Below are 20,812 nucleotides of genomic sequence, written 5' to 3' on the forward strand. Positions count from 1 at the left end.
GGTGTGCAGGAGCACCATCTTGTTGAAACGTTATTTCCAAGTTGCCGAATTCATCTGGATTATCCTCCAGAATTTCGAAGTAATAACGGTTCAATTGCATTTTGTAACATCTCCAGATACACTTCACCGGTTAAGTTAGTATTGAGAAAAACATGCCCAAATATGTGGTTTCCCAAAATACCTGCCCAAACATTTTTTTTTTTTTGGAAATTGAGTATGTGTTTCACTAAAGACGTGAGGATTTGTGTCACTCCAATACCTCACATTGTATGTGTTAACATTTCCATTGAGAGAAAAAGTACTTCCGTCACTAAAACAAATTGTTTTTATGTAATCGGGCTGTTGGTTAATTTTATTGGACATATTTTCACAGAATTCTAGTCTTCGGTCGGGGTCATCATCTGAAAGTTGGTGCACAATTTTTAATTTGTATTGATGAAATTTGTTTTCAGCCAACACTCGGTGTACTGTCTTTTGACTGATTCCATAGATAGATGCAACTTGGGCTGTAGAAGTAGGGTTTACTACCATTTCTGAAATTATGTCAATTTTTTTGTCATCAAACGCGTTTGCTAACTAAAAATAACTAGAGAATTGACTAAACTAAGCAGAAACAGAATTGACAAACGTCAACTTTTTTGACAAATAACCAAAGGCGGACTTTAGAATTTTTATTAATTAAATGCCAAACTAGAATTTTATTATTGATTTAATTTATTCGTCAAAATCACTTTAAATCCAAACAAAATTAGTATGATTGAATAGGTATATTAAAATAATTGTAGTTTCGCATTTAATTAATAAGTATTCTAATGTTCGCCTCTGGTTAATTGTCAAAAAAGTTGTTGACGTAAAAACAATTATAGAATTGAAAAACGTCAACTTTTTGACAACTAATTAGAGGCGGAGGTTTTAATATTTATTAATTAAATGGGAAACTACAATTTTAGTATTTATTTAATTTATTCATCAAAATGAGCTTAAACGCAAATAAAATTAGTATGGTTGAATAGGTATTTTCAATACCTTTCAAACGAGGTATCACTTGCCATAAGGTCCTATTTAAAGTTATCTGTCACAGTGGCGCTGTAACGTCATCTATCACTATTACGTCACTTGTTATGACTAGTTAGAAGCCTACGTCTGTTTATTACCTTCCTCCCAATTTCACTATTACAGGCAGTGTCGGTTGGTATATAAGTGCTGCGGAGCTGCAGAACCACCAAAATAATCCAAACAAAATTACTTTGAAAATATCACTACTTATAAAATTTAAATTCATTTAGATGGTTTTCATGCATGGCCGCCTTTATTTTAATCTGTCGTCCGTCGCATCTCATGGCGACAGCAAGTCCCACTTATTTGACCGGACCGGTGCTACTCCGAGCTGTGAACTGTTAAAGATATCCCCGATAACACCCGCTCAACCCCTCGCCAACACTTTTCTGGCGACGACTGAAAGCAATATTTGAGCTGCATTTGTCGCAGTTCGAACTAGTGTGTACAAACCTACGTTTATTGTAATTTTAAATAATCGGTGATCGCGACGCGACGACTGTTAAAATAAGTTGTCCTGCACGTAATTCGGTATTTATATTAAGTATATGTAAGTATACTTAATATAAAGTTAAGTTAAGTATGAGAATAAAAGTGCTGTTCAGGATGGATGTTATTTATAATTTGATTAATGTTAAGAGATTCTTTAAATATTCTTATGACGAAAAACTAGAATTAAAATGCAAAGGACGTCCTTTGCCGGATATTAAAATCGTAAAAGAAGGATCAAGCCGAGGGAAAAATTACAAACGACAATTTAATTGCGATATTTATACGAGAAATAGTTGGATATGTGGCTGCAACAGAAAAAACGCTCTTTTCTGTTTTCCTTGTGTACTCTTTGGAGGTGATAAGTCATGGACGCAAGTTGGTGTAACAGACTTAGTACATTTAAGTGATAAAATAAAAAAGCACGAAACTTCTAAGCATCATTTGCACAATCAAATGGAATATGCTTTATTAGGCTCCGTGAATATTAAAGAACAGTTAGATTCTGCATACTGGATAAATATTCAAAAATTCAATGAAGCTGTAACAAAAAATAGGTATGTTCTCTCAAAAATTATAGACTGCATAAAATTTTGTAGTGTTTTCGAATTGGCGCTTCGGGGACACGACGAGACACAAACATCCGACAATCCTGGAATTTTTCGCGGCCTCATAAATTTTACTGCTGAATTGGATAAAACTTTAGCACAACACTTGGAAGAATCGACGGTTTTTAAGGGCATTTCTAAAGAAATTCAAAATGATATTTTGGACTGCATGTTGGAATTATGCCAGGATAAAATTTTGGAGGAAATTCGGGAATCTCCATATCTAGCTGTCATGGCCGACGAGACTACAGACATTTCAGCAAAATCACAAATGGTTGTAGTATTTAGATATTGTCGAAATGGAGCACCGTAGAACGATTTTGGACATATTTGGTACCTTCAAAATTAAATGCAGATACTTTAAGCAAAAACATTTTCAGTGTTTTGGATCCTATCCTGGAAAACTCAAATAATGAACTAATTGCTCAGAGTTATGATGGGGCAGCGGTCATGTGTGGACAGCACGCAGGAGTTCAAGCCAGAATCAAAGAAAAATATCCATTTGCTCATTTTGTACACTGTTACGCGCATCAATTAAATTTAATAATGTCTAAGGCTTGTTCCGAAAACTCTCAAGTTAGACTTTTTTTTGGAAATTTAAATGAAATCCCTACCTTTTTTAAAAATTCGCCACAACGAGTGGCAGTTTTAGATAAAATCGTCCAAAAGAAAATTCCTCATGGCGCTCCAACTCGCTGGAACTTCAATATTCGAACTGTTAATGTTGTGTTTGAACATCGATCTTCTTTTATCGAATGTATGGAAGAAATAGAAGAATCGTTTGATAAGGCAGCTGTCTGTAGTTCAGCGTCTTCCATTCGAAGAATACTAGTGGATCAAAATTTTGTTTTTTGGTTAACATTTTTCCATCGCATAATGCCACAAGTAGACGTTTTGTATAATGCCCTTCAAAAGACTAAAACGGATCCTTTGGAAATCAATAAAAAGGTGACAGATTTCGAAAGATACATGAATTCAGTTAGAAATTCAATAGATGATACCATTAACCAAGGTTCTAGTTTATGCGTTGAACCATTACCAACTAAAAGGTTATGGAAGGATAACAGTCCAGTAGGTCATCGGAGAGCATCTATCGAAGTTTGTGATACAATCATAAATTGTGCAAATGATAGATTTGCTTTTAAAAATCACCTACTTGCAACTTCATTGCTTTATCCTGAGCAATTTGATAATTATTGTAATAATTTCCCAGATGATAATTTAAGCCCGACTTGCGCGTCATATCCAAATTTAGATAGGGAGCGCTTGAAGACTGAATTATCTGTTATTTATTTTAGAAGAGACTGTAGAGACATTAATGGGGCAATACCTTTTTTAAAATTTTTAATTGAAAATAATTTAACACAGCCTTTTCAAGAAACTGTAAAACTGCTTCAAATTCTAATTACAGTGCCCATGAGTACGGCAGAAGCTGAAAGGTGCTTTTCGAGTTTAAAACGGATTAAAACATTCTTGAGAAATTCCATGACTGAAGACCGACTTGTAGCATTAACCATGTTGTCAGTAGAAAAAACACTTATAAAAGAAATACCAAACTTTAATGAAAAAGTTATAGACAAGTTTGCTTTAAAAAAAATCGACGAATCGAGCTTATTTATAAAAAAAAATAATATATTTGGCTCTGTGTGTAGTTAGTTCGTAAGACCCTATAATGCAATTATTGTTGTGGCGATTTTGTTTGTAGTGTTTTTTCGTTTGCATTCCTTAGTTTCACGTATTTATCGATAAAATTCTACTAAAAACATAAACTATAAAACAATTACTAGTGTGCCATAATGTACCATTGCTATTTTTGATATAATTGGATTTATCTTCAATTTGAAAAGAAGAAAATCGGTAAGTTCTTTATTATTTTTTAATAGATATATAATGAATAAATATATGGTGTAAAATATCAAACTAAAAGCCTTGTTGTAAAATACAACGATTAAAAGATATTGAATTAAAAAAAACCAAAAAATACTGCAGAACTACCAAATTTTTGAGTCACCAGCCGCCACTGATTACAGGTATAAGCATTCAAAAGATATGAGGAGGAGAACGGACTTTTGACTAGCACTGTATATATTATTTTTTGTGTATTAGGATAGTAATTGAATTATTACATTTTGTACGAACTATACTTCAGTTTGCACATAACTTAAAAGTTCAGTTATTATTTCCAGCAATTTCTGGCCTTCTACTTTAACAACTTTTATTACTGCTTGGTCGCCTACGGGAGCTTTGTTGATTTTCATTTATTTTAGCGTTCGTTTCACTTCCTCTATCACCCGATATGTATCCGAGATTTTGTTTCCAAAGAACTCGTTCTGAGTCCGGTAGATGGGAAGATACTCATTCGTGGCTCAAAATTACGTGTGTCCACAGCGCTTATGCGAATTTAAGTTTCACTAAATCATGTTACACCTTGACGTCCATCTGTCGAAAAAAAATCTTTTTGAAATAGATAACTTTTATAATTTTTTTTTAGGTTTTTTGAAATATTCGAAAAGTATGATGGTTATAAACATGGACACGTGAAGTTAAAAAGACCGAAACAGCTTCAAGAAATCCTGGACATAGCCAGATCTTTATTAACAGAAATACAACTTCACGAGGCTGATCCAGAAATTGAAGAGAAACAGGGTAAATTGGAGCAACTAAAGGCTGTGTTAGAAATGTAAGTAACTACGTACTCACTGTTCATACGTTATTTAATAAATAGAAGAGAAGTATTGTTTTATTCTTAATAGAACCGGTAGGATCCTGATGCGAAGCCTTTAGGCACTTATTAATTCATACATGTTCCTAAGAGATTCATAATTCATTTACACAGTCTTATCAAGTAGATGATCATATAAATATCTCATATTTATTTATTTTTTAAAATTTTGTTTTTACTTTTTTTTACAAAATTTGTCATATCACAGGTTTTGAAATATTGAGTTTTAAGTTTCTAAATCATACATACGCGTTTATCAAAATGAATTTCTAAATTAATAATTATAACATAATTATTATACAGGTATGGTCACTTCTCTGGTATTAACAGAAAAGTTCAGATGAAATATCAACCTAAAGGTAGACCCAGGGGATCGAGTTCAGATGATGGTAAGTGCACTTTTCTGATAAATTATAGCCTGTGTTTTTTAGGCCCACTAGATCTTTTCTGGTTGTAATTTCCCACAAGAACATTCTGGTTAATTCTCATTAAAGATAGTAAATAATATTAAAATGTCACAATAAAATACCTTCAGAGTAATATATGTAATAATTATCGATTTTTTTTCAGTGGATAAACCAGCTGAACCTTCGCTAGTACTCATCCTAAAATGGGGTGGGGAACTAACACCAGCTGGTCGAATTCAAGCCGAAGAACTCGGTAGAATATTTCGTTGCATGTATCCAGGAGGACAAGGTAGACATCTGGCTGGTTGGTATTTGTTGCTTTTTATGTATTTTTTTCAGCACTTTTAATTTTTATTTGCTTACTCTACTGCGCATACTCGTTAAGACCACTCTTATGCACAGTCTTTCCCTTAGAATATACATAGATGTATAACTATCCTATAACACCTCAGAATAAGATTTGATGGCTACTACATAAGTGTGTTGCTAAGGAATTCGAGAAGATTTGAGAACGTTAAGGAAAGTATTGGTAATATGTAGGCATTAAAAAGCAAAAATCGATTTATTTAATGGTGATTTTTCAATATATTTCTACAAAACTCATGTCTAAGGCGTATAAGTGAATTCACGAAATTGGCAAATATATTTTTTTCCAAATTTTAATTTGTTAAACATTTCTTACTTGAGAGTCATCTAACGATGGTATTACAAACTAAATAGTTTTTAAAATATACTATAAATGGCGCTTATTGGTCATTTTCTAGTAAATCTGTTGTACGCCATCCAATTTAAAGTCGTCATTTTTGCACAGCATTGCCGTATTGACAAGATAGTAAAGAATGTAGGCAATTGTGAAAGAGTCAAAGATCGATATAATATACTAAGGATGGAATATCTTCTGTACATCAAGAAATTTTCTACCAACGTCTTTGTCACTGAATATATCTCCAAGTACAGAGAAACCTATCTAAAACATCAAAACGGCTAAAAAATGTACTATCAAAATCGTCTGCGAAGCTCTAAAAATGTGGCAAAAGATACTTGGTCTATAATAAACGATCTTCGAAATAAAACTAACACAGCTCAAATATTTTCACTTCTAAACCCTGAAAATCTAAATGAATACTTCGTTATTGTGAGTAAAAATATAACATCAACTATTTCGCGACAACAAGATCCTATTTCCTCTCTCTCCAATTCAAAAACGGTCTTAAATGCGTTCTTTATAAGACCAGTTGATAAATCTGAACTGATCCAAACAATCAGTAGTATCAAAAGCAAATCTTCCTGTAGTACTGATGGATCCATAAATTTTTTTTAAATCTCCCAAAAAATGTGTTGGAGGTCCTGGTCTTACTAATTAATGATTCCTTTGAAAAAGATGATTCCTTTTCATAAGGTTGGTGATAAATCGAATGTCCGCAATTATAGACCTATTGCCTTACTACCGGTCCTATGCAAAATTATTGAGAGACTCAAAGCCTAACTTATGTCCTTTCTCATTGAAAACAACATTTTATTACAAAGTCAGTTCGGCTTTTTATCTAATAAATGTACCAGTGATGGTATGTTTTCTGTACTAAATCAAGTTTATTAAGCACTAAACAACAATTTCTACGGAATTTCTACAGATGTTATTTTTAAATTACAAAAAAAGGTGTCGGTAAAGGTTGGCATTATTGGACGAGTACAGCCATATAGTAGGTAATCTGTTAAGTATAAACAAAATCAAGAGACCGAAGAATACTTTCAATTCATCAATTGTTCAATTTAAAAACCTGCTCTGACACATACAAGTTGCTCTGATCTACAATTGTCTGCATTATGTTATTCTCAAAGTACAACTCAAAAACAGAAAGATTGCTGTCTGTTCCAACATTACATTGTGCACCAAAGGGTTGATCATATATAAAACATTTAAAAGCAAGATTTTGTAGTACATCAATTTTTGTTTATTCACACTCTACTTGGGCATTTTTCGCCGGCCTTAGTATTGTTCCTGTTTCTAGTTTTTCATCTTTACTAATAGAGGAAGAATATGGATCACTGTATCCTTCTGAAACCATATTATTCTACTATTACTACTACTACTATCGGTTTACAGCGTTCTCCAACGCCTTCCGACTCCTAACCGCCATTCTTCTCTATTTAACCATAGGCCTGGAGGAATTTCTCTTTCCTCTAGTTCTTTTTCAATTCCCTCTCTCCAGCTTCTTCTCGGCCTTCCTCTTTTTCTTCTTCCTTGTGGTGTCCACGTCAAAATCTGTTTCGGAATCCTCTCATCTGGCATTCTCTGTACATGGCCGTACCATATTAACTGTTTTGCTATATAGTTAAATGCTATTATATTTTTAAAATAAAAAAATTGGACAACAAAAATAATTAATTATAACTATATGAATTTGCTGCTTGATAAAATAGTGTTTATGATTAAGATTTTTAGATAAGCTCAAAGATTTAGCTTTTGGTAATTTAGTTTGGATTCATAAAAATTAATCTGTAAGATTAAATTAGAACAATGATTATTAAGCTTTTGAATAAAGTATATATCAAAGTTATTGTTACTTCCCCAAATATGGCTGCATTGTTTTACCTGTCACATCAGTTACTAAACTCTATCCAACGAGAAGAGATAGTGCGCCAAAACAACAAGGCGTTGCCAAATTTGCCAGGTCCGGATTTAACGTTTACTAATACATACTTTTTTAAACATATTTTTTTGGTAAATCGGAAATCCAAAATTAATAATATGTTGTACTTATCTGGATTCATCTTGTTGGTTTTATGCAAAAAAAATTTTTCCATTTTAAAAATAAATAGCAATTTGTAACACGCTCCTATTTACAATGAAATAAAACACCGCCACTGTTAACACTGCCATAATCAGTTACTGTTTGATTTTGTTTGAACCAACAAATACTGTCATCAGCAAATTCTTGCGTGTATAAACTCGCTATAAGTTCAGTTGATAAAATAGCTTTCGTGGTAATAATTGTACATTTCGGCGCGTTTAATCGAACTTAGTGGGTGTTTATTTATGCTTTCTATTGTTTGCTTTTATATTTATTTTTTTACACTGTTTACAGTTTGCTGTCTAATTTTCAGTTTTACAAACAATGTCGAGTTCTACAGATTCTGCCGAGGAATTAACTCCAAAAAAGCGTTCAAAATTACGTGCATTTAGTAGTACGGAAAAAAGCGTTATATATAATATTTATAAATCGACAACGGAATCGCGTTTTATCAAAATCGTCGAATAGACGATTTTGATAAAACTGCTATTCGTCGAATTGTACATCAATTTTTTTTTCGCAACGAAATACCAACTATAGACAAAGTTCTTGCAGCTGTTAACGACGACGAAAGCTTGCCAAATTTTAAACGCAGTACTTTTCATAAATTTCTAAAATCATTAGATTTTAAATACGTACGTAGGGGTAGAAACAGTGCTGTATTAGAACGAGAAGAGATTATTTTATGGAGGCGAAATTTTTTAAAATCCATTAAAAAATTTCGGGAGGAAAACAGGAAAATTTATTATTTAGATGAAACGTGGGTAAATGCAGGACATACAAAATCTCATGTGTGGGTTGACGAAACGGTGAAATCTTCCAGGCAGGCGTTTTTGTCAGGTCTCTCAGCAGGTCTCAAAAATCCATCTGGCAAAGGAAAAAGACTGATTCTTACACATATTGGGAGTGAAACAGGTTTTGTAGAAGGTGGCCTATGGACGTTTGAATCAAAAAAGAGTGGCGACTATCACGAGGAAATGAACTCAGACGGTTTTGAAAAGTTTTTGCAAATATTTTGCCCCTTTTAGAAGACAACTGTGTCATAGTTCTCGATAATGCTCCTTACCATTCGCGAAAAAGTGAGAAAGTACCGACTACAGCATGGATAAAGCAAAAAATAAAAGACTGGTTACGATCAAAAAATATCGACTTCGATGAGGACATGCTTAAAGTTGAACTCTTACAATTAGTGGCACCGCGTAAGGCTGAATATAACAAATATGTTATCGATGAACTCGCAAAAGCTTAAAATAAAACCGTTTTACGTTTGCCACCCAACCATTGTGAGCTCAATCCTATTGAGCTGATTTGGGCTGATGCTAAAAATTTTGTTGCTGCCAACAACAAGACTTTCAAATTTGCAGATGTCAAAATCCTTTTAAATGATGCCCTTAACAACATTACCCAGGAGAAATGGAAAAACTGTGTGAAGCATGTGCAGAATACAGTAGAAAAAAAGTTCTGGGAACTTGATCATATTATTGAGGTCATGGTTGAACCGTTAATTATAGAAATTGGTAGTAATGGTGATAGTGATAGTTCAAGTTTTTCCTAATTGTTTTTAACGACAACAAGGTAAGCCATCTTAGCAGCCACGTTTTTTTTCCCAAGTTAGCTATAAAACGGAAGGCGAACGATTTTTTTGGCATGTAAGCCTCGTTTGTTTGTATTTATTTTCATAATTATCCTAATCTCAATTATTATTTGTAAATCTTTTTTATAAGAATAATGCATAACATACATTTTCCTCAAGTTTGATTTATTATAATTTTACCAGACTGATTAACGGAAATAGAAATAAGTGCAAAAAATATAAAAGGTTTGAAAAAAAAAGTTATTTTAAATGTCATTCCATATGCATTGCAAAATGTATGTGCTCATTTTTCATAATTGTCAACAAATGGATTTAAAATCTATGTAGCACAATAAAATATAACAAATTGGCAACAGCGCAGTAACAGAAGTATCGTCTAACTGTGGCTAGGGATGCATCTTTATCGTTCGACTTCTCTTCAAATACTAATTTAATGGAAGTTACAGCAGTACAGCTGTGTACAGTGTTGTCAGTTGATTTAGTATTAGTATTTAATTTAAAAATACAAACAAAAAATTGTATAATGAATATCTATTCCCAAGTTTATGATATATGGGATGAGAAAAACATTTATTGCCGACTTTGTATGTGCATTGAATCAAAAATGTTCTATTATTTAAAAATATATATTCATAAATATCACTTAATTTTCGTAATACAGATCTGAAATAGGCGGAGAGAGATCTAAACGACAGCCAATTAAAACGTTTATAACCCTACACGCGTATATTTCGTTGTTTACTGGCACTATCGCTTCTCGGTGGATAGAGTTTAGTATCAGTGGTCCTTCATTATCACGCTCTTTTTCAAAATATTGTTCAACATAAATTATTGTTTTTAAACTTGAAGATGATATATATATATATATATATATATATATGTATTTTATTTCACTGGAAATATGAAATATAGAAATATCGAAATAATTCTCAAATTATCAAAATAATCACGATGACATTTACGCTACCTGGTAATATGTCTATTTATAAGATTGCTAATGAGTGTTCAGATAAGTTTAGAAATATTAGCTTAGTTGGGGAAACTCTAAACAGTTTATTGTACCGTGATGACGTGCAACGAATATGGAGGAAAAAATTAATTTATATTTAAATGGGAATAAGCCACAATTAAAGGTTAAAATACGTTTATTGACGTTTCAATTTCCACTTCGGAAATCGTTCTCAAAATGTTTTTTTTTTTTAGAATTTTGAGAACGATTTCCGAAGTGGAAATTGAAACGTCAACAAACGTATTTTAACCTTTAATTGTGGCTTATTCCCATTTAAATATAAATTAATTTAAAATGCCACAAGAAAATAGCTTCAGAACAATATGGAGGAAAAAATGTTTATCTGTCCTTAAGTAAACATAGCCTATATTAATTAACCTTGATTTCCTTCATATTCATAAGTCACCGATTTCACTTCTAGGCAGTGGACATGATTTTGTGGTAGTATTATTTGAATTTTCTGTATATCGTATAACTTTTTATCGTTTATACCAGCTCTTAGTTAAAATGTTGTGTACTTATAAAAAATAATTTTGGAATCAATAATATTTTGGTTTTAATTTTTACTAAAACTTAAGTAGTGGCTGTCTATAAATAAAATGTATTTAGTCCCAGTTATAAACCATTTTGTAATAATGAGACTGAGTAGAATAAATCACAAAATAGACCATTAGATCCACAAGTATATTGGACAGGTAATACGCGAAGAGAAGAAATTGTATTGCCTCATATGTAGTGTATTTATGTAGATTGTTTAATAAATTTGTAAATCAAGATTAATATCATCCAGAAATCTTAGTGAATAGCTCTACAAATTTCTTCTAATATTTCAATGTTTACCGAAATGTTTCTTGCAATTTTTGGTTATCCTTATCTCTTTACTCTTGGTATATATTCAATCAAATTTCCCGCAATTTCTAATCCTTATTTCGAATGAATTAGATGTTTAGTGTGTCGAGGTTGTTTTTCTTTTAGTAGACTATTCTAGGAAATATCATTATCATTATCATTCTGGATTTAAAACCCTGCGTGTATTCTCCGCCAAGCACGTATTCCCATATTTCTCATGTCTTCATCGATGTTATCAAGGAACCTTGTTCTGGGTCTTCATCTTCTTCTTCGACCAATGGGTCTAGCAAGGAGCGTTTTTCTAGCTGGGTCATTTTGTTCCATCCGCATTACATGTCCTATCCACCTCAAGCGTCCTATCTTAATATGTTTTACGATATCTGTTTCCGGGTATATTCTATAAAGTTCGAAGTTGTATATCAATAGATATACAATATCCATAGATTCACCTTAGTACTTTTCTTTCGAAACATCCTTATATGTTTTCATTATTTTTTGTTAGGAAATATCTTTCGTCGTTATATATACGGTCTGTTTGAGCTTAAAGTAAAAACTAAGTGTTTTTATCAAGGTGCGTATATTATATCCGGTGGCATTACTGACATTGTCGATTCTCCAGTTTATCTCTTATTTTAGTCCCTTTACTTTTTATCCATACGCTGCTTACTATTTTCTTATGAATATATTTCTTAATGGTTTTCGCTCTCATGTTTACAGTTCTGCCGGTTCTATTCTTGTCACGTCCGTATTTCATGTCGGTATATGACCATCGATCTTACTGCTCTCTAAATTTTAATTTTCGCGGAACTGGTTATATTTTTGTTTTTTATTACGTGTTTTAGAATTTTTTCTGACATTATTCTTTTTTTGGAACTTCCTTCTTATTATTTGGCTGGGATACTGAGGTTACCTCTTAAAAAGTCGGATACTGAGGTTATCACTAGTGATTATTATGCCTTACCTTTATGTAATATCGTATGTTGTTGCTTGGTTATTATACAGTGCGTAAATCTCTCAGCCGGACATAGGTAATATACATTGAGGGAATTGTGACAACTGCGCTTTCTTGAGCCCACTGCTGTCGTCAAGACCACCTGTTGAAAAATCATACAATTCCAGAGGCGTGGGTATTTCATTATTTTTTTGTAGAATTGAATTATTTTATTATAAATTAATTTTATCATTATGTCTCTGTTAGTGTCTTTGTCGTTCTGTGAATTTCGTAATTACCCGATCTTACCTTACTATTATGGAAATATAGGTACGTGACTTAAATCGTGGGTCAGGTACCCAAGCAGCCCAGACTTCACTGTGAATGATCTAGTGAATTGACCAAGATTACGCTGGTGTATCGGATATACTTCTGGATAAGTAGCTCTACAAAAGATAGGGGTTTGCGGCTTAGTGTTACTCACTCCACATCCCATCCAAGTGTTTACGCAAAAATAGTTATAAATAAAACATAGTTATAAAATAAATGTCTCAAATAAATTTAATTTCCAATACAAAACTTTTAAGATGTCTTTATGAAACGCCACTGATAAAGAATAAATAATTACGAATTCGAATAAATTGTGCTCACCAAATATTAATTTGTTAATACCGTAAATTGTTTGTTGTTACAGCTGGCCCACTGAAAAAGATCTCATATTATCCATTAAAATATACGGAGAGCTATCAAAATGTTCTGAACCGATAATATTTTGATTTTTCTATTAGTAAACGATGTATTTGATTTACACCTCGTACACATTTTTTAATTCCTTGTCAGAGTAATTGTAAGCTATCTCTTAGTGTCGTCGAATATTGGCACAGACTCGATAAAGCTCAGTTGCTGTTGCTACACTTACCTCAATGTATATTACCTATGTCTAGCTGAAAGATTTACGTACTGTATAAGAACTCAATAATAATATAAGCAATTTTGACTTATAAAAGTACTTTTTGTATTATTCTTACCAATAAACTATCGGTATATCTATATAATACAGTACGAAAACCACTTATGGAATAAAATTGTTTGTGTCCTTATTTTAGAAAATTATAAAAAAGGCTGGGATCCGTCAACTTTTAAATTCGAATGTGCGTTTTTAAACATAAATCTAAATGTACAGTGTGATTCACATAAGTTTAGTATAGTCCAAATATTTATTTTTAATGAAACACCTTGTATATTTTTATGTTTTTAAAAGATTCTTAACAACCTGATATCAACGAACTATATCATGTAGGGTCCATAATGAATAATACAAGGTGACATTTTAAAATTAATGATACTTTTTCTTTCTCCACTTTATTGCTGGCAATAACACAATCTCCTATAAAACTTGTCCCGAACTTTGTTTAAAGTTTGAGGTGAAATATTCCATATTTCTATAGTTATCATTTTTTTGAGGTCTGCTGTGCTAGTTGGCTGTGTTGCATATAGTTGTGCTTGAAATGACCCCACAGAAAAAAATCCAAGGTCGTAAGGTCTGGCAGTCTAGCTGGCCACTCAATAGTACCTCTTCGTCTAATCCATTTATTGGTGAAGATTAAGATTTCGTTTAAGTTTTTACTATTAAAGCATAATAAGGAGTTGTTCCATTCTGCTGGAACCAGACATTTTCATTCGGTAGGTTCGGATCTATTACGTTGAGATATAAGTTGGCCAACGCAGGAACAACTTAGTGTATAATAATGTTAAATCTTTTTTGGCTGTTACGAATACTGAGTATGTATCTCACGTGTCCAATGAGCATTCCCGCTGACCAATACCCACAGTTTTGATTTCCATCAGAAAAAATAATAATTGTACCAACAGCTATTGCATTTCTGTTCGATATACTCATTTCTTTCGCAGAAATCTATTCTAAGATCTGGATTGTCTCCTGTTAGCTTCTGCATAAAAGTGAGTTTATGTGGAAGAAGTTTTTCTTTATGGAGATACCTTAGGAGAGTAGTATGATTCACGTTATTTTGATGACCAATTCGACGTGAATTTGACATTGCATTATCTGCGACATTTAATAAAATATCCACTTTCACATCATCTTCAACGAAATGCGATTTTCTTTTTAATAGTTTGACATGTTCAAGTTCTCTGAATTGTGCACGTTTTTTGGACACAGCACTTTGCGAAATATTAGCCAACTGAGGATACCTCTGATTAAAAAAGTTTGCTATTTCATCTTGACTTCTTCAATTATTCCCGTAACTGATCATCATTAAAATCTAAATTCGTTGAGTCTCAGTTAAATACACTGTTAAAAAATATCATTATTTAGAGCGTTGTAAATGATTAATTTTAAAATTTTATTTAATTACTTAATTATAAATTAATACTCTTGACGAAAATTTTACATAATTTCAAAATTTCACCTATATAATAGACCCTACATAATATAGTTTGTTAAGAACTGGTTATTAAGGAACTTTTAAAAACATAAAAATATACAGGGTGTTTTATTAAAAAATAAATATTATCGACTATGCTAGACTTGCATGAATCACCTTGTACATTTAAAAATTGACGGACTCATATTTTTTTTAATTTTCTAAAATAAGGACACAATTTTTTCCATAACTGGTTTCCATATTGTGTAAAAAACAATAGTTGACTTTTTAAGATTAAGGCATTCAAGAATTAGTACTACATATTTCATTTAATTTCATAAAAATTGTTTACAATTAAGCACTATTTGCTCCAGCGGTAACAAAACAGATAAGTTGTCAAAATCCATTACTAAGTTTTACAGCAATGAAAAAATTACGTGAAGTTCGGTGCAGAATAATGGATCTTTAAAAGAATTCAGGTGATGTTCAACTAATACCTAATATACGCCTTTATTTTGTTGCTTGTTATGGCATAGTTTTTATATATTTTTGATTATACATCATTAGGGTTCGGGTAACTCTACATTTATAATACTACCATCTTTTTAAGAGACTCGTTAATATTCAGCTCAGCGAGGTGTGAAATTCTATAAACAAGAGATCCACCTATTTTATGAAATGATCCCTTGTTTATGTAATTTCACACCTCTAACAATAGCAGCCCGCTGTGCTGAATATTGATGGGTCTTTTAGAAAGATGTTAGTACTATAAATGCATAATTATTCGAACCCTATACATCATATATCATTCATTTCAACTGAATTCCAATATTTGGCGATTGGAATATACTACAAATAGATTTGGGTCAATTTTGTTAATGAAGAAAAAGTGGTCAAAACATCAGTTATTTTGTCTTTTTAATCATATTGCCATAAAAAGACCAAAAATCGTCGTTAACTCTTGATAAACAATCTGGATTTATTCTCTAACTTTACTGGCAGATGGTAAAAGTAAAATGGAACTAGTTTTAATTCAAAATTTTGGACATGTATCTAAATATTATCTATCAAAAACAACATTACATAATATAAATGAATGTAGGAAAAAAAGGAATGAATGAAACAAGCCAATTGAGAAAGATATAGAATGCGTTGGTATATGAATTTAATATTACAGAAAAAATGTAAATTAGATTATCCATACGACTGTTATTCTTCACTAAAATGCAAAACATAGTAAAAATAGTGAAATAAAACATTAGACCACGATTTTGATAGTTTAACGTGGTAAAAGTTGGAAAATTATATAAATTGTAAGTATTACTTATAAATCGGACGTTTTTGATCATCAATTCGCTTTTCAAAAAGGAGCAATAACAACTCATTTAAAAAAAAAATATTTATTAGAATAAACTACTGAATAAAATTGCATCACTTATTATTTTTATTAATATTTATAATTTTTATTTTTATTTCATCTGTCTTTACTAAAATCACAATTAAAAGCATAGAGGTAGGTTGATATCTGGGTTTACAGGACTTGATCTCGAATTATTTGTTCCTCATATTCCAGGAAAGTAAGTTTTTCTCTAGAAGTATTTTAGTTAATATATACCTATAGAAAAAAATCTTAGATAATTCGTTGTTTTTTTATTCATTGTGGTAACTAAACAAAAGAGTCTAGGATCGGAAAACCTAGATCGATACGACCACACAGGAGTTACAAAAGGACGTGGAACCCAACAAGGAATCACCATTATAGTGTAACAAACTTTAGACCTGGGTGGGTATAGAAAAGAAGGATTCCAGGATAAAGTGTGTTCACCTTGAAAACCCGCGCTCAGATGTTTTGAAACAACGGCGAGTTTTGGGACGTGGGTGTATAAATTGGACTAAAGAATACGCCGCCAACTGCCTTATCGTTTTCTAAAATGGAATGCAGCAGTTGCCCTGATTTTAAAACTAATTGCTTTTCTCCTTTTCTTCGTATTTTAGAAACTCCCAATACAGTATCATCTGTAGTTTATCTTCTTCTTCTTCATATGCAAATCCACTAATGGATGTTAGCGATCACATTTTCCATTAATTCTCTATTTCTTGCAATATGTATCAGAGATTGTATGTCGTTAATCCCTGTCCATTGCCTTATGTTTCGGAGCCAGGACATTTTCTTGCGTCCCATTCCTCTCTTGCCTTCAATTTTACCCTCGGTTATAAGTTGGAGGAACTGCTATTTTTCATTTCGCATGATGTGACCTAGATACGCCGTTTTCCTTTTCTTGATGGTTTCGAAAAGTTGGCGTTCTTGGTTTATTCTTTTAAGGACATCTATATTTGTGATTTTCGCTGTCCATGGTATTTTTATCATACGGCGATAGAGCCACATTTCGAAAGCTTCTAATCTGTTTATATCCCCCGTTTTGAGTGTCCAGCCCTCTACGCCATATACCAGCACTGACCACACGTAGCACTTAGTAAACCTTAGTCTCAGTTGAAGATCGAATTCTGAACAAGTCAGTACCTTCTTGAATTTTACGAAAGCTTGTCGAGCTTGCTCAATGCGACATTTTACTTCCCTGTCCGATGCCCAGTCTTCAAAAAGCCACGATCCCAGGTATTTAAATTTACTCACTCTTTCAATGGACTTAGTATTCAGTGTTATGGTGGAGTTTTCAAGTGCACCCAAGTTTCTGGAGATGATCATAAATTTGGTTTTTTTGGTATTAATCTCTAACCCCATTCGCTTACTGTAGTCTCCGATTATAGTGACAAGTTGTTGAAGATCGACTATGTTGTCACAAATTAAGACACCATCATCAGCATATCGTATGTTGTTGATCAATACTCCATTCACTTTGATTCCCATCTTTGCATCCTCTAAAGACTCTTGAAATATGGCTTCCGAATAAATGTTAAATAAAAAGGGGAAAGCACACATCCCTGTCGAACGCCCCTTCTTATATGTATGGGTTTGGATATAGAATTGTCTATTTTTAACTGTGCCGTTTGATGCCAGTACAAGTTTTCAATGCATCTTATGTCTTTTTGGTCTATATCAACTTTCTTGAGGATCTGCATTAACTTGTGGTGTTGGACACGATCAAACGCTTTTTGGTAATTTAAAAAGCATAGGAACACATCCTTCTTCTGATCGTAACAATTTTGGACCAGCACCTGTGTTGCTACTATTACTTCTCGTGTTCCTTAACCTTGCCTAAACCCGAACTGGGAGTCACTGATGTCCCATTCACATTTTTTTAATATCTTTAAAGTGTGATTCATCAGGCTAATGAGTCTGTGATCCTCACATCTTTTTGCATTGACTTTCTTGGGCAGGGAAATAAAGGTAGAGCGTAACCACTGTTGAGGATAGCAGCCAGTTTCATAAATTAAGTTAAATATTTTGTGTAGTGCTGAAATTCCCCTTTCATCCAGTAATTTGAGTATTTCTGACGGGATTTCGTCTGGTCCAGGTGCCTTATTGTTTTTTGAATTTAATATTGCTATAATACTGTAGTTTATGGAGATTTACAATATCTTGGTTGACAGATAGCCGATTCCTTGATGTTTTCTTCGACACAACGACAAGTTTAGTTTTCTTTATGTTGAGGTTACGCCATATTCTTCACTTATTTCTACTCTTTGTGTTAATAGCTTTTGAAAATTGTTGAGATTTTCTGGAATGATGATGGTATCATCCGCGTATCTAATAATGTTAATCGGAATTTCATCCCCTGTTTTTATGTTTATTTCTTCTGTTGATATTTCTTCAATTTGTACTGTAGCTCTTTGGTTATAGTAAAGGTTGATGATTATTCGTATGTCTCTGTAATCTATGTTTTTGTCTATAAGAAGTTTGTATCTAGACATCGTTATGTCATTATATTCTTCTCCAAGTTTGGCTTATAGTCTGTGGTGTATGATTTTCAGGCAGTTTTACAGATTTTACAGTTTGAACATATGAATCATTAAACTTATCGTATGATATTCATTGTATTATTTGGCGTTTGGTTTCTTTGGGATGTTTATAAAATTAAGATGAAGAAATAAGATGATGATGAAATTTAGAATGTAGATGTAAGCCATTCTTGTGTTATTATGCCAGTTCTATAAATGTTTCTGAAGAAGTCTTTCGTTGTGTATATTTCTCATCCACTAATTTTATAATGTCAATTAGGAGGTTATCAGGTCCCGGCGCTCATCCCTTTTCATATTTTTCAAAGTATATTGAATTTCCGCTTCTATTACATCTCATCCTGCTTTTTTTTTCTTGGAGTACCGTTTCGTTTTCTTCTAGGTTGTCTTCAAAAAGGTTTTCAATATAGTTCTTCCACAGTTTAATCTTTTCTTTGATATCGCTTATGAATGAATTATTCCCCTCTAACACATAAGAGGTTTTTATTTGTGCTGTTAGTTCATTCACTCTTCGATATAAATTAAAAGTGTGTTTTAATTGTAATTGTTCTGTTTCTACGCACTTCTATGTGTAAACAAATTTTTTGCATTTCGAATCTTCTGTTTAATTTTATTTTTAATTTATTTGTAGTTTTTAGAGTTATTTTTATGATTTCTTACTTTCTTTTACGTTTCTTTTCTTTAAGATGTTTTAATGATTAGGTTACTATGGCTTCTTTGATAGTATTACCAAGTTTTATTTAAATTTTCACAGTCATTTTCAAGATTCTCTGATTTTTCTAAATGTTCATTCCTTACGTCTATTTCTTGGAGGTCTACTTCTTTTTTATTTTCTTCAATTGTATTTTTATTTTAGCCGTAATAACGTTTTGCTTTGATGCTGCATCTGCTCCGAGGTTTGCTTTTATCGATTTTATGATGTAATAATAATAATAGTATGGCATTTTTGCCGGGGAGATCCTTTCGGACAAGTTCCGGCGTTATTTGCAGCTTTAACCCTGTTTCAGTAGCTAGTGTCGATGCTCACACTAGCCCAGGGGGACTGACGGATTCACGTGTCCTCCGAAGCACGGTGGACGGCTTGTATCATTTTTAGAAATGAAAATGTCGTTGTTGGTGCCGAGATTCGAACTCGTGTCCTCTGGCTTATGAAGCCAGTATCTTGCCGCTGAGCTACGGCCGTCACGGTGTAATATAAGTTTACAAGGACGATTTTAATGCTTTGTAAATTTATATTAGCAAAAATATACTGGGTGAGTTATAACTATTGAGGTTTTAGGGTTTAGTTTTTTATTAGGGAGAAATAACCAAACCTTACCATAGTTTGGTTATTTGTCCAAAAATATTGCTATTGGACCAAATATGTCATTAATATGTTGTTTTCGAAAAAGATACATTATGTTAAAAGTTATATAAGGGTAATTCCAGCAATAATCGACACAAGTCGGTGGGGTCACACTCTCCGATTTGGTTGAAATTTTACACACATGTTGTACTAGACAAAAAAATATGATTGTCAAATTTTCAGACGTTAACATTCAAAATGGCGGCCGCGGTGCGCTATTGAAATTTCACGCTTTTTATCAATTTTTTTTCGTGTTTCGCCGATTTTTTTAGTACTGCGAGCTAAATATGCTTAAACAAATATCCACTATATGTTTTCCAATGTAAAATTTCCCGCTGAACACGATCCCGGTGTCAGAATTGCCATATGACGTCATGTAAAGCCACACAATGCGAAACAAAGCGCTTTTTTTGAAAAATTCATATCTCAAAAACACCCTTTTCACAAAAGACGCCTTAATACAAGTACTTTCGAATAAAAGTTGTCTCAGAAATCCTTTTTATATGTTTGAAGCCGCTGCGCCCTATAAAACTCCAAAAAACGCGATTTTCCCGCCTTTTTTAGCGCTTTTCCTTCGTTTTTCAGCTTCCAAATAACTTTTAGAGGTTTTCTGACAACGAATTTGAATTCTACACATTTTACACAAAAAATGACTATTTTGAATTTATTTACCACCGATTTTACCGTTTTATAGGGGGCGACACAATATTA

At 32.6% G+C, this 20,812-nt stretch overlaps 1 protein-coding gene across 9 annotated transcripts in view; it reads left to right on the forward strand.

Moving 5' to 3' along the window:
• l(1)G0196 (inositol hexakisphosphate and diphosphoinositol-pentakisphosphate kinase) overlaps positions 1-20,812 on the forward strand; it is a 143,383-nt gene that overhangs the window by 39,351 nt on the left and 83,220 nt on the right. For 8 of the 9 annotated variants that reach the window (XM_072534461.1, XM_072534463.1, XM_072534458.1 and 5 more), the window contains 3 exons: positions 4,645-4,833; positions 5,179-5,264; positions 5,446-5,586. In XM_072534461.1, coding sequence (XP_072390562.1) covers positions 4,645-4,833; positions 5,179-5,264; positions 5,446-5,586 — 416 coding nt within the window. The remainder of the gene's footprint in view (positions 1-4,644; positions 4,834-5,178; positions 5,265-5,445; positions 5,587-20,812) is intronic. The other variant, XM_072534459.1, reaches the window with a different exon arrangement.

The sequence above is a fragment of the Diabrotica undecimpunctata genome, chromosome 6 (genome assembly GCF_040954645.1).
Source record: "Diabrotica undecimpunctata isolate CICGRU chromosome 6, icDiaUnde3, whole genome shotgun sequence".
Classification (NCBI taxonomy): Eukaryota; Metazoa; Arthropoda; class Insecta; order Coleoptera; family Chrysomelidae; genus Diabrotica; species Diabrotica undecimpunctata.